Source organism: Marmota marmota, unplaced genomic scaffold (assembly GCF_001458135.2).
Source record: "Marmota marmota marmota unplaced genomic scaffold, marMar, whole genome shotgun sequence".
In the NCBI taxonomy this organism is placed as follows: Eukaryota; Metazoa; Chordata; class Mammalia; order Rodentia; family Sciuridae; genus Marmota; species Marmota marmota.
This window is the reverse complement of record NW_026000000.1, coordinates 8,952,902-8,967,094: the sequence shown is the minus strand read 5'-3', so window position 1 is coordinate 8,967,094 and position 14,193 is coordinate 8,952,902. Positions and strand designations below refer to the sequence as shown.

The window sequence follows — 14,193 nt, the reverse complement described above, 5'->3', positions numbered from 1 at the left end:
TGTTTAGAATTAATCCTTCCACTTTCTTAATCCCACACATTTGAAAAAATTTTTCTTACAACTCATCTTTTCTTATTATCTATAGATTATTTCACATAAAAAATTCAACTTTCTCTCATCTTAAAAATGGGGAACTATTGGGAAATGAAATCTACCAAATTATGCTACATTTATGAATAAACATACCACAATGAGTCCCATGTATATGTGTACAAACAAAATTATAATGAAATAATGATGATAATAATAAGGAGGAGGATCAGTAGAGTAAGCTTACCAGGGGAAGTAAAAGGGGAGGGACAGAAAGGCACTGGGGAATAAAACTGATCAAATTATGTACATGTATGAATATAATATAATGAATCCCCTATTATGCATAATTATAACATACCAATAAATACAGGAAACCCTTTAAACTACCTCTGTCATGCTAATAATTGCTAAAAGATTTTTTAAACACTAACCATATTCACTTTCTGTTTCTTTTCCAACCTCTCACTGTTCAATTTACTCACCTCTTCTATCTGCTAGGCTCTTGTACTTTTATTTCAACTTCACTTAGCAAAAGTCTCCTAATTTGATTTCTGGATCTAATAACCAATGTCTAGATAAAATTATTCCTAAAACACAAATTTAATTATAACTGCAAGTCAACTTTAGAATAAATCAAGGCTCCCTGTTGGACACTTTAAGGATGCTGGCAAACAAGCCCCTGCCTACTTTTTCATCTCATCTCTACTAATTTCCTACATGCACTTTATGCAAAAATAATTACCTTTTTATTTTTATTCTGTGAATAATCTTACATTTCTTTCTCTTTTCTCCTCACTATTATTTGACTACTGCAATCATCTACTTGACATTCATTTCCTACCACTTTTATCCTGCCTTTGTTAACAGAAATCCTAGTTCTAGAAATATAGACAGACCCTACCTATGCTTCATTTTCAAGTCAATAAACTAATAAAATGTATACTTGGCTTTACTTATATTGAGTTCCTTCACACAACATACCCAAATGATATCTTCTCCAATTCCTATCACCTTTGACACTTTTTCTCACCACCAATGAGATATTTCCACAAGTCCTTACCTTTGCTCAAACTTCTTCCCTAAGCCTAAAATTTTCTTCCCTCCCTTTTCATCTGGTAGGTTTCTATTTATTTAAATTCTAAACCCAACCAAAATATCTTTACACCAAAAAAGGCTGTGATAAACTTCTCTGGCATATATTCTCTGTCTTCTATACCCAACATCTTTGGATTTTGATTCTATAACAATGCTTATACCATTGTATTTAAATTTCTCTTACATATCTGTTTCCCAATTAAATTGTGATTCAAAGAGCAAACTGTGATATTTTGTATTTGAGTACAGTGCTTAGTATATAATCTCAAAATGCCTTGGAATTACTATTATTTGTTCATTTAATGAGCTTCTTAAAGGGCAACCTATATATATATATATATATATATATATATATATATATATATATATATACACACACACATACAGATATATGTATACGTATATGTATGTATATAAACACACATACACACAATATAAACAATATGCACATTATTATGCAGTACTATTTCAGTGACTATAGCTGTTACTAATAAATTTCTAAGGAAACATGACTTTACAAAATGTTTCCTTATTAATCGCTTTTTTACATGTAATGCCTAAATTTGAACATTTTATAAACATAACAACTATTGTTTCTTTCATTTTCCTTATAAAAATTTGCTTTCTTGTTTCTTTAAATTTTTATTTCATATATAGACCAGAGAATTCACCACATTAACAGTTTTATTGTTTTTAGTACATAATTTTCTTTCTGGAAAGATTGAATTCCTAGTAAAATTTAAAGCTATCCTGAGTTTTATGCTACCTTCAGTACACTGTCCCCTCTAACAGCTCCAGGCACATTTCCAAAGGCTTGGAGGCTGTGTAACTATTGAAAAGATAGAGAAGTTGAATCTTTGATAATATCTTTTCCTTGTGTTAATATTGTATTTATGAGATCCTAAATGCAACGTATTTCCAAGAAAACTAAATCAGCCTTACAAAGAAATGTAAATAACCCAACATTTGAGGGCCATTATTCACTGTTCCCATTCAGATGAAGGGATATGAATAAAGTGTGAATATGAATAGGATAAACAAAATTCACTAAATAAGTATATTAGTTATACCTTTCTGAAGGCTCTTGAAAAAGATCCTCAGCAGCACTACTTCTGAGTGAGAATTTCTTAGAAGGTTTCATCTTCTCTGAGTTAACTTTATTTTGTAAAACCTATAGGCATGAGAAAGAAAACAAACCTTGTGATTTTAAGAAATATAGTTAAATGAAATATGATTTCTATAGCTTCTTAAGATAAGATTTTCCATGATGGAATTAAAACATAATAATGATGTTATTTATACTCCTAGAAAATCTCTTGAAATGTATATCTACCTAGTTAATATTTTCCAATGGGTCAAAACAAAGTATAGAGTACTTTATGTAAATACAAGTGATTCATATTGAATTACTCATTAATAAAAAAACTTAATTTGAAACAGATTGCTTTTTATTGCAGCCCAGAATAGATTACTATAAGTTCTTATGACATTTAATTTACTGTGAAGATAAAATCCTTAACACTAGATTTATCTTTACTTCAGTATTTGCAACATCTAATCCAGTAATTCTACATATGTCCCTCCCATGAGATTTTGTAATATCCAATGGAAAGATTTTAGTCCTCTTTGACTAAACATTCTCCATAATACCTGGCTCTATGGTAGACGACATCAAATTTAATTAGGAAGAAAATCACATTAAAATAAATATTCAGAGACTGGGCAACTTGGAAGCCTGAGGCAGGATAATCACAAGTTCAAGACCAGCCTCAGCAACTTAGTGAGACCTTGTCTCAAAAATAAAATATAAAAGGGCTGGGGTTCAGTAGTAAAGCATCCATGAGTTAAATTAAAATAAAAACAAATAAATTATTTAAGAAATAGAGATTCAGTAATTAGCATTTTAGGCCTTGACTCTGCCTCATTTCTTTTTTTTTAATTTTTTTGCACTTGTATATGGACAGAATGTCTTTGTTTTATTTGTTTATTTTTATGCAGTGCTAAGGATGTAATCCAGTGTCTCAAATGCCCTACCCCTCAGCTATAGCCCCAGCCCTTGCTTCATTTCTTAATTTTTTTGTTTTAATTTTTATTTATTTTTTATTAAGTTATTATTTATTCTAATTTGTTATACATGATGGCAGAATGCAATTCATTTCATATTACACATATAGGGCACAATTTCTCAAGTCACTGATTGTACACAAAGTATTTTCACAACATTCGTGTCTTCATACATTTACTTAGGGTAATGATGTCTAACTCATTCTACCATCATCCCTACCCCCTCCTTTTCCCTCCCTAAAGCTCAAAATTTATTAATTTGACAATTCTTTGGGGGGGGGCCAGTATGTACAGATACTATTATAAGTGTTAGAACAAAACAGTGAACAAGAAAAACATGTCCTGATAGGACAAATGGTGAACAAAAGAAGCATATGTTCTGACATTATGAAGGATATATTCTCATGGACAGATACAAAACAAGTAAGCATAAAAATAATTGTAGCCAATGTTGTGTTAATATAGTAACAGAGTATGGTAACAGGTAACTGTTGTATATATAAAAAATGAAAAAGAAGAGACTGAACAAAGGAACAAGAAAGCACTCTGAGGAAAAACATGCACATATGCACATACACAAATACCTCTGGCTTCTGCCTAATTTTCTACTCTTTAATTCATGCCTGTTTCTCATACAATATCTCCAGTTACAATCTGGGTTTTCTTTTCATTTTTTTGTAAATATCTTTCATAATTTTTATTTGTAAACTTTATAAATTTTTTCCTCTCCTGATAGTGTGTGTTGTATGTATGTGTCCTAATCCTAGAAGACATTAATACAGTCATCATTCCAGAACACTGACCCCCAAAACAATTATTTTTAAAAATAAGACATTAATACATGTAAACAACCACCTGGCACTTTTATCAAATATATTAATTTTGTTGAACAGGTTAAAATATATAAATTGAGTTTTCATCTTAACATGAAGAAACATGTCCTGAAACATAAATATATATTTTAGCAATAACATGACCATTATAGATTTATTAAATTCTAATAGACTGAGTAATTGCCAGTTTGAATAATACATAAAATACAAATTTTTAAAAATGCTTCCTTAGCTAATTAAGAAAAATATTATTCTACTATATATTTTTCTAAGTTTTGTTTTTCACATTTGGGGATTTAATCCACCTTGAATAAATTTCAGGGTACAGTATAATTTTCCCACCCTGCTAAATCACCAATAGTTATCTTCCATTCACCTGGACATTCACAAGATCTGAAAGTCCACTCAAAGTACCAGGGGATCTTTGCAGGGCACAGGAAAGGAACCATGGACAGTCTTAGGCAGAAGCATCAAATGTCCTAAGAGTAATCTAGTTTCATTTTGGTGTCAGACAGTGAGATTACATGGATGAATACAAGAGTCACCTTGGCTTAGAAGCCTCATGTTACAAAGAAACCAGTATTACCTGCCACCCACATTCAGGCAAGAACCCATCTGTACTTTCAAGAAGACACTTATCATCCCTTGTCACAATCCTTCCAGTACAAGAGTCATTTTGCCATAACTAATACTGCCTGGCAACACAGTTGATATTCTATTTTCATCTGGTTCTCAGGAAATGGGGGGTTATAAAACTAGCACAAAATTATTTTCTCAAAAAGACAAAAAAAAATGTTTTGTTAACTTTTACTTTCAGATGACAATAAGTTTTATTTTCCCTGCTGAAATAATAAATTATACCCAGTACCATTAATTTAGCAAACCGTCCTATCAAGCTTACTTCAAAAACAGAAGAAAAGAAAGTCAGACTAAGTTAAGCTGGACTGAAGGTACAAAACCACCTGGTCAATGATAAAGGCTCCAGTTTTTTCAATCTACTGGCAGAGAATTGTGGTGGCAATCATTTTTGCAAAGTTCATGTCTAAGCTAACAGCTTAAGAAATAATTAAGTCTCTACACCTACATCTACCCTAGAGATACCAGTTTACAGCATCTTAGAGAATGGTTTTAAAGTGGGGACCAGCAGAGTAAACTCTGTAGATGGAAATGCCCTGCCTCCCACCCAAAATGGGAGTAGGGTGGAGTGGAACAGCGTGCACAACACTTTCACAGAGCAGCATTAAAAGGAGTTTTCTTCAGAGTTTCAAAAAGCCTCACTCTTTCAAATCCCTACTTTGGTCATCTTCAACATCAGAGTGACAAAAAAATTAAGAAATCATTCTGGTGCTGGGTGTGGTGGTGCACTCATGTAATCCAAGCATCTCAGGAGGCTGAGGCAGGAGAATCTCAAGTTCAAAGCCAGCCTCAACAACTTATCAAGGCCCTATGCAACTCAATGCTCAGCAAGACCCTGTTTCTAAATATAATACAAAAAGGGCCAGGGATGTGGCTCAGTGGTTAAGTGCCCTTGAGTTCAATCCCCAGTACCGAGAGAGAGAGAGAGAGAGAGAGAGAGAGAGAGAGAGAGAGAGAGATCATTGTGGTGAGAACAATAAAATAGATATCAATTCCCTAGAGAGTGAAGTCAATGATTTCATTATAAGCTACCATCAATTAGCTGACAGTTATCTCCTTTTAGATTTTACCTTTGATCTAGTTGTCTTTTTCTTACTTGATGAAGGCAAACTCTTACCGAAATTCATTTGTTCTGAATCAGGCTCATTTTCTTCCTTACCATTTCCTGAACAAGAAAAGAAAAGAATCAATCAAATGTAAACCACTACACAGAAGCTGAAGTCTTAGTGCAAAAAATCTAGCTATATGAGGGGAGTGGTTTTCACCTACATTTCCTATTTTTCAAATCATCTCATCTTTATCTCCTATATTAATCTCTTTTCCTCCTGCTTTGAAAAAACAGTAGCAAAGAAGAACCTGCATCTTTTCATACCCAAAGAGTTGATTTTTGACCAGTTCCTTTGTTCCTAATTACCAAAATATCCAAGAAAGTACTCTTCTGGTAAATTATAAATTATGCAACTCGCAGAACCTGTGCATTGTGAACACAATTCTTCTCACTTTAACACCTTGTAGTATTTATGATTCAAAAATCAGTTATATGCTCATTGTTGTTTCAGGATTTATTGAAGAACAAAATATGAATCATCTTAAGAAAACTCACTCCTGAATTTATTCTATGATTATTGCTAATTGCTTTGTTAATTTCACTGCACAGAACCTTTCAGATAAGAAGCCAAAGTAGAAATTATTCTCTGATCTCAGAATGAAGCACTCAAGGGACTGTTTCCCATATCATGATAGCCTTAAAAATGATTTAGAAATTTTGTGATATAGCATATTTAAAACTAAGTAAAAATATAGTGAGCTAGTACTTTAGAAACTAAAAAGTGAATCACTGAATGTGTTAAAAAGAAAAAAGAAATTAAGAACTATTATAACATGAGTTAATTTTTGAAAATAAATATAGAATATTAAATACCAATGAAAGGACAACAGATCAAAACTTACATGAAATAGCCGAAGCAGTGTTTAGGTAGGTTTTAAATGCATTTACAAAAAAAGACAGAAAATACTGACAAAACATAGATTCACATTCAGTCACAGATCCAAACAAACATAAAATTTCAGGAAACTCAAAGTAAGTAGAAAAGAACAAGCCATAAATAAAAATAATAAATAAAAAATAAGGTAAAAAAAGAATAATCAACTAAATAAATTATTTATTTGAAAAGGACTTAAAAATATACAAACTTTTTTCACTACTAATCCATGGGTAGAAAATAAATAATATTAAAAAGAAAAAGAAACACAGCTAAAAATGCAACTATAATTTTTAAAAAGTAATAAGCAAATACTATCAGTACTTTAAACAAATTTGATGAAATAGAAACCTTTATAAAAGAATTGTAATTATAAAAATTTACTCAAGAAGATGCAGAAAGACTAACTAGTATAATAACCACTTAAAAAGTTAAAACAATAATCAAAAATATCAGTTCCAGGGGAAAAGGCATCTGGGCCCAAACAGGTTTCCACAAAAAATTTTACCACACTTTTAATGAACAAAAGCCTTTTGTTATGCAAATTGATTTAGAGAATTTTTCTTTAAAAGTTTATTAACTTATATTAAGTTAATAAAATCCTGACATGAAAACAAAATATAAAATACATGTAAGAAAAATGATAAGCCAAACTCAATAACAAACAGATGCAAAATACCTAAATAAAACAATACTAAGTGCTGCAATGGGGAAAAATGCATCCAGATTAAATGGATCTATCTCAAGAATTCAAAGTATGCTCAATGTTAGAAAAAAATCTATTTCTATGAATTAGCATGTTAACAAATGTTAACAAAATAAAGGACAAATCATATTATCATCTAAACACTTAAAATCATTTTAAAAATTCAATAGTCTATCAAACTGGAAATAAAAGGAAGAAACTGCTTTAATTTATAATAAAGTTTATCCAAAATATCAAGCTAACATTATACATAATGGTAAGACTTTAAATATTGTCTCATTATTTAAGCAAAATAAAATAATGCATGCTATCTCTATTCTTATCTAACATATATGATATAGCATCTAAGTAAAGGAGGAAAAAAACCCCTAGGATTGGTAACAAAGAAAGTAAACTATTATTTACAATATTGTAATTGTCTGTATAGAAAAATTTTTACAATATTTTTATAATATATACAATTTTACAAAATTTTTACAATATTTACACTATTGTAATTGTCTATATAGAAAAATCAAACTACAGTTAAACTATTACAAATAAGAGTATAATAGGAAAGCTAATATAAGCATCAATAAATTCCATATTCCATATATCAATAATAACCAACTAGACATTGCAAAAGAAGGAAAAATGTCATTCATAATAGCAACAGAAAAGGAATCCTGAAATAAATTGAATCAAAAATACATTTTTATATATTTCACTATATAGTGAAAATTGTACAATCTTATTGAAGAATATAAAACTTAAAGAACCCATATAGGAGAAAGCTCAATGTCATACTAATGGCAACTATCTTTCAAGTCAGTCCACAAATTTAGCACAAATCCAATAAAATTGGAGAAGGATATGTGTATGTATATGTTGAGTATACATATGTGTATGTTGAAAATCTAGAAAATACAAATCTGAGAATAATAAAGATAAATTTATAAAAGAAAAACTGGCTGAGGGCATTTTCTCTACCAAACAGCAATGTATATTATACTTAAATTAATCAAACCATGTGAATTTGCATAGGATAGACAGATAACTAAAGAGGAAAGCAATACAGAAACAGACTCAAGCACATAAGGCACTTGCCATATTATTGAGGTGGCACTGCACATCAGTAGGGGAAAATACAAAATAAATGGGAGTAGGATGATTGGTTCTCCTACCCTCCACACAAATTTATCCCTAATTCATGTATAACAAGATCAAAATATTAAAAATAAAAGAAACCATTTTAATATCTCAATGTGGGAATGAATTCAGAGTTATGAAAGTATTACTTACACAAGAAAATACTGATAAATGTGAACATTCAAAAAATACCAACATTTTTTTTTTGTGGGGTTGTTACTAGGGATTGAACCAAGGGTTTTACACTTGCTGAGCAAGTGCTCTACCACTAAGATACATCCCTAACCCTTTTTCATTTTTACTTTGAGACAGGATATCACTAAATTGTCCAGGCTGGCCTCAACCTTGTGTGCCTTCTGCCTCAGCTTCCCCAGTAGAGCTGGGATTACAGAGTAACTGGGATTGCAGGAGTGCACCACTGCACCCAACCTATCAATAATTTTTTTTAAATCACCATGGAAAAGTAATAGAATAAACAATGGAATATACCTTTTAAAAATCTTAAACTTCAAATAAGCCAATACAAAAAAAAATGATCAGAGGACATAAAATTGGTTATCAACTTAGCTGCAAGTTATAAAAAACAACTTTTGCCAATTTGAGAATGAATACAATTTACCACATGTCCCCTGGGCAGCTCCCATAACCTCAAAAAGGCTGAGAAATAAGATGTGGATCTTTTGAATGTTTCAAGTACACATCTAACATCCCTGATGCTGGGCACTAAAACTGCAAGTTACCCTTCATAGCTCTTGACATTGAAGGTCATTTACCACTATTGCTTCATGCCAAAATTAAGAGGATGGGGGATTCTGTAACCCTATAAAGAAGCTACAAATGCTAAGAAGTCTAATTAAAAGTTAAAAAAAGAGAGAAATTATAAGCATTATGAACAAGTAAATAAATATACAAATGTTATGGCTGAGATATGAGGTGTACCTCAAAAGTTCATGCGTGAAACGCATAATTCAAGTTCAGAGGTGAAATGATTGAGTTGGGAGAGCCTTAACCTAATCAGTGCATTAAGCTATTTGAATGGGGTTTAATTGGGTGGTAACTAGGTAGGTAGGGTGTGGCTAAAGGAAGTGAGCCATTAGGGGTTTGTTTATATATGTATGCATATATAAAATATATATACCTTTGGGGTTTATATTTTGTCCCTTATCTACAGAGTTTCTCTCTGTGTCTGGTACAAAGTCTCTCTCTCCTTCCTGGTATCCTAGTGTACAGAGTCTCTCCTCACCCTTCCACCATGATGTTCTGCCTCACCTTGGGCCTACAGCAAGGGAGTCGGCCATTTATGGACTGAGACCTCAGAAACCATGAGCACCAAATAAACTTTCCTTGTAAAATTGTCTTTTGGCCTAAACAGCTAACTAAAACAAAAAAGTAGAAAGCCAGACACAGCCTGGGTCCCTATACTTCTTGGAGCAAAACCAGCATTCTAGGCTTGTTCTACCTACCTGAGGCTTCTATGTGGGAAATGAATAAACTTAACATTCTATAAAGCCACTAATATTTTAGTTCTACTATTCACACCTGTATTTAATCCCAACACCACACACACACACACACACACACACACACACACACACACTTCCAATGGGCTTTCAAAGTGGTCTAGAGGATTTCAGGAATTAATTTATTCTCCTACTTTTGAAAGTAATCTCAACCCTTTCCTACTTGCCTAAGCCTTTAAATAACCCCATATCTCCTCCTCATTATCAGCAGATGATTGGTCTATACTTTACAAATTAAATAAAGATATTCCCTTATTTATTGCTACACAATAGACCAATCCACCATCTCTGTACACACCTTATCTTCCTTTTCTAATAAAATAACACAACAACCACTCCTCCAATCTGGGATTCAGATCCCTCTCCATATTCTGCCTTTTTCATTTCTTCCTACATAAACTCTCCTTCTCACAAAAAAATGTTCCTTCAACCCCACAACATCCTCTAGATATCAACCCATTTCTTCTCTCTCCCTCTCCCTCTCCCTCTCTCTCTCTCCCCCCCTCTCATTTCCTGAGAGTTGTCTCAACTATTTATTTTATCACCTCCCACTTAGTCCTCATCCCACTGTAACCTACATTCAGTCTAAACATACTACTAAAATAGTTCTCTGTTAAGTTACCAATAATCTCAGTTATGTTACTATCTTGCTTCAAACTTTTTTGAACAAATGGCTTTTTTAAAGTATTCTCAGCAGTATATCAAATTGTTGAACATTACCTCCCTATTAAAATATATCTTACCTTGGCTTTTGTGGGACACCACTTCTGATTTTCCTGTCATCCCACTATAGCTCATTGTCTATCACCTTTGCCATATTTTCTTCTACCTAGGCATTAAAAGATGTAATTCTAAGAACTCCTCTCATCTCAAGTTGTTCAGTATCTCTTTGGATGGTCTGTTTCATCTTTACTCATCTTTAATTATACTGACATAATTACATGAATCACAAATTCTATCTCTGGAACAGACATGTCAACTATTGTCTGCATAGAAAACTCCTTACTACATTGCTCCACTTAGATGTCTCATGAACATCAAATTGATATGTCTAAATCTGAACTAATGATTTCTACCACACAATAACCATCAGCACCAACAACTAACCTTTCCATTGTTTTTTCCTCAATGAAAGATATGCCAGTATGCATCAAGTTATACAACTTAAGAACTTAGAAATCCTTAACACATATAATTTAACTCCAATGTGCAATCTGCCACTGATCTTGTTTTGACCTCCTAAATATCATTTTCACTCTTAATGTCCCTACTACTATTCAACATTTGTCCTTTGATTAATGCCACAGTCTCTTAACAAGCCTCTCTATTTGTACTCTTGCTATCCATTCAATATATTATCAACAGGGAGGTAGAGAAAGAAGAGACAGAAGAAATAGAAAAGAATTCTAAATATTAAGATTTTTTTTTATTTTACTTAAGACATAAAAGACAAAATGAAAATGTTATAAAGGAACAGAATGAAAGTTCAGTGGTTGAAAGGAATCCAATAGAAAGACTAATACTAAACAATGTAACAATTGAAACTAAGATATAAATTGTGTGCTTAAAAGCAGAACAGATATAACTAAAGAGAGAATTAATGAACTAGAAAAAGTCAGAAGAAACATGGAGTGAGAAATGAAAAATACAGAAGAGAGGGAAAGATGGAGAGGAAAGGTCTAATTAGGTAAAACTGGAATATTAAAAGGAGAGGGGAGAAACAATGAGAAACAAATAACAGGATTTTAAAAAGACAAATCATCTTTAAAGAAGCAATAATCAGGCTAAAGCTAACTTGTCAACAGCAAGAATAAAAACCTAAAAACACTGTTGAAATAAAGTAACTGCCAAATTAGAATTTGTGCCAGGAAAAATGTCTTACAAGAACAAAGATTAAAACATATATATTTGAAGATCTATCAAAACTGAAAAACCCATATGTAGCAGATATGCTCTAATATAAATACTAAAGGCTATTTTCAAATAAAAGGAAAAAAAATCTCACATGAACAAACATGTGAAAAGGCATGTATACGAAAGAAACAGTAAATGTATATGAAAGAAATCGTAAAGACATAGGTAAAACTAATTACTATCTAAATTAATGATAATATGATGATAAGAAGTATATGGAATTAAAATAGGATATGTACATGGCATGTAAGTTGGAAGAATGGGCAAAGAAAATAAACTTAAAGGTACTGAGGCCTGCATTGCCTGGTGGTTGATAAAAGATGGTATATCACTACATATCCTAAAGACATAAGCAGATAAGAAAATATTATTAAAACTTTATGTTAATGGAATTGATCATTTAGGAAAATATATTTCTTTTAAAATAAATTACAAACACAGACACAATAAAAATAGAAAATCTGAACAACAGATTGAATTTGCATTTTAAAAACCTTGTAAAAGAAAGTCAAACCACCTCAGGCCTGTACGACTTCACTTCTACTAAACATTTTGGAAATAAATAATACCAATTCTACACAAACTGTTTTAGAAAATAAAGAAAGGTGGAGAACTTCTCAAAACATTTTATGACATCAAAATTACCCTGCTATCAAAAAATATACAAAAATTATACAAGAAAAGCATATCAATATCCCTCATAAACATCAAAAAAGCAGTCTTTTAATTCTTGATGCTAATTCAATTGGATATCCATATTCAAAATTCAACTCTAGAACGATCATAGATTTAAAATTGAAAGATTAGGCAATAAAGTTTTAGAGTAAAATACAAAAGAATATCTTCATGAGCCATGCTGTATCATTGAAGTAGTAGTAGTAGTCATTGGTGTGGTACCATATAAATCCTTCTTATGGACTAAGATGACTTGAGCAATGACCAGAATCAGGAAGACTCTGACTCCCTGGAAAAATGTAAGAGTTGGAATGGCTCTACACAGATTTATATAGCATAAGGAGTAAGAGATATAATTACTATGAAAGATGTATGCAATGATGTAACTACTTGTTAGATAGTAATATAGCATTTGGGAGCTATGTAGCTTTGTCATTTTATTCACACAAGACATGGTACAAAACAGACTTCCCAAAGACTCCTTCAAATAACTCTAGTGACTATTTTAAGTTTATTAACAGGAAGACATGAATTTGGAGGGTCTTACAAAGTACAAGATACAAATGTGACCCTCTCTCAAATACACAAGTGGGAAGGCCAAAAAGAATTGCCTCTTAAGCAAATATAAGGCACCAAAGATGAACCAGCACAAAGAAAAAAGTGGTCTGTTTTGGCAAAAATATTTACCACCACAAGAATTATGTAACAGTTACAGGAATACTCTTCCAGGACAATCAGGAATGGAAAGTGAGAAGCGTAAACCCTGGGCCAGTTGACATGGGCCATACGAAACCCTGGGCAAGTTGACATGGGCCCTATGTACGTGGTTCTGCATACTTTAGAATATTGACCTGATGGGAAAAAGCACCAGAAATCTTAGGTCATCATAGTTAGGTTTTAAGGATTATAAAACATGAAGAAGGCTGAGGATCCTTACATAGATTTTACCAATGGATCATCAAAGCAAATAAATACTAAATAAATATGTGCATTCTATCATTTGTCCATATCATAAAGGATGACTTTTTATTTTACAAGTATTGGTAGACTCAAGCATTTATTTATCTAGTCTTAAAACAGAAAGCCAGGATTAGGATTACTAAATACCCCAAGCAAATTTCTTGGGGTTTGGCAGTTTGAGTCATCTAATCATAGAACTATTATGAGTGACGGGGGTGGGGAGGAGTGGAGAAAAAGCATTTACCTCATCAGCATCAGAAGAGCTTCCCCTTGATTAAGCTTTTGATTCAGGGGTGCCCTACACTACTCTGGTTAAAATCTGTTTTTTTTTTATTGGTTGTTCAAAACATTACAAAGCTCTTGACGTATCATATTTCATACATTAGATTCAAGTTGGTTATGAACTCCCAATTTTACCCCAAATACAGATTGCAGAATCACATCCGTTACACATCCACATTTTTACATAATGCCCTATTAGTGACTGTTGTATTCTGCTACCTTTCCTATCCTCAACTATCCCCCCTCCCCTCCCCTCCCCTCCCATCTTCTCTCTCTACCCCATCTACTGTAAATCATTTCTCTCCTTGTTTATTTTCCCATTCCCCTCACAACCTCTTATATGTAATTTTGTATAACAATGAGGG

General features: G+C 32.2%; 1 protein-coding gene across 1 annotated transcript in view; it reads right to left on the bottom strand.

Moving 5' to 3' along the window:
* The window catches only part of Ptpn20 (protein tyrosine phosphatase non-receptor type 20), an 86,527-nt gene that overhangs the window by 65,244 nt on the left and 7,090 nt on the right, over positions 1-14,193 (bottom strand). Inside the window, exons 3-4 of the mRNA XM_015498955.1 lie at positions 5,732-5,826; positions 2,199-2,299 (exon numbers count right to left, since the gene is read on the bottom strand). Coding sequence (XP_015354441.1) covers positions 2,199-2,299; positions 5,732-5,826 — 196 coding nt within the window. The remainder of the gene's footprint in view (positions 1-2,198; positions 2,300-5,731; positions 5,827-14,193) is intronic.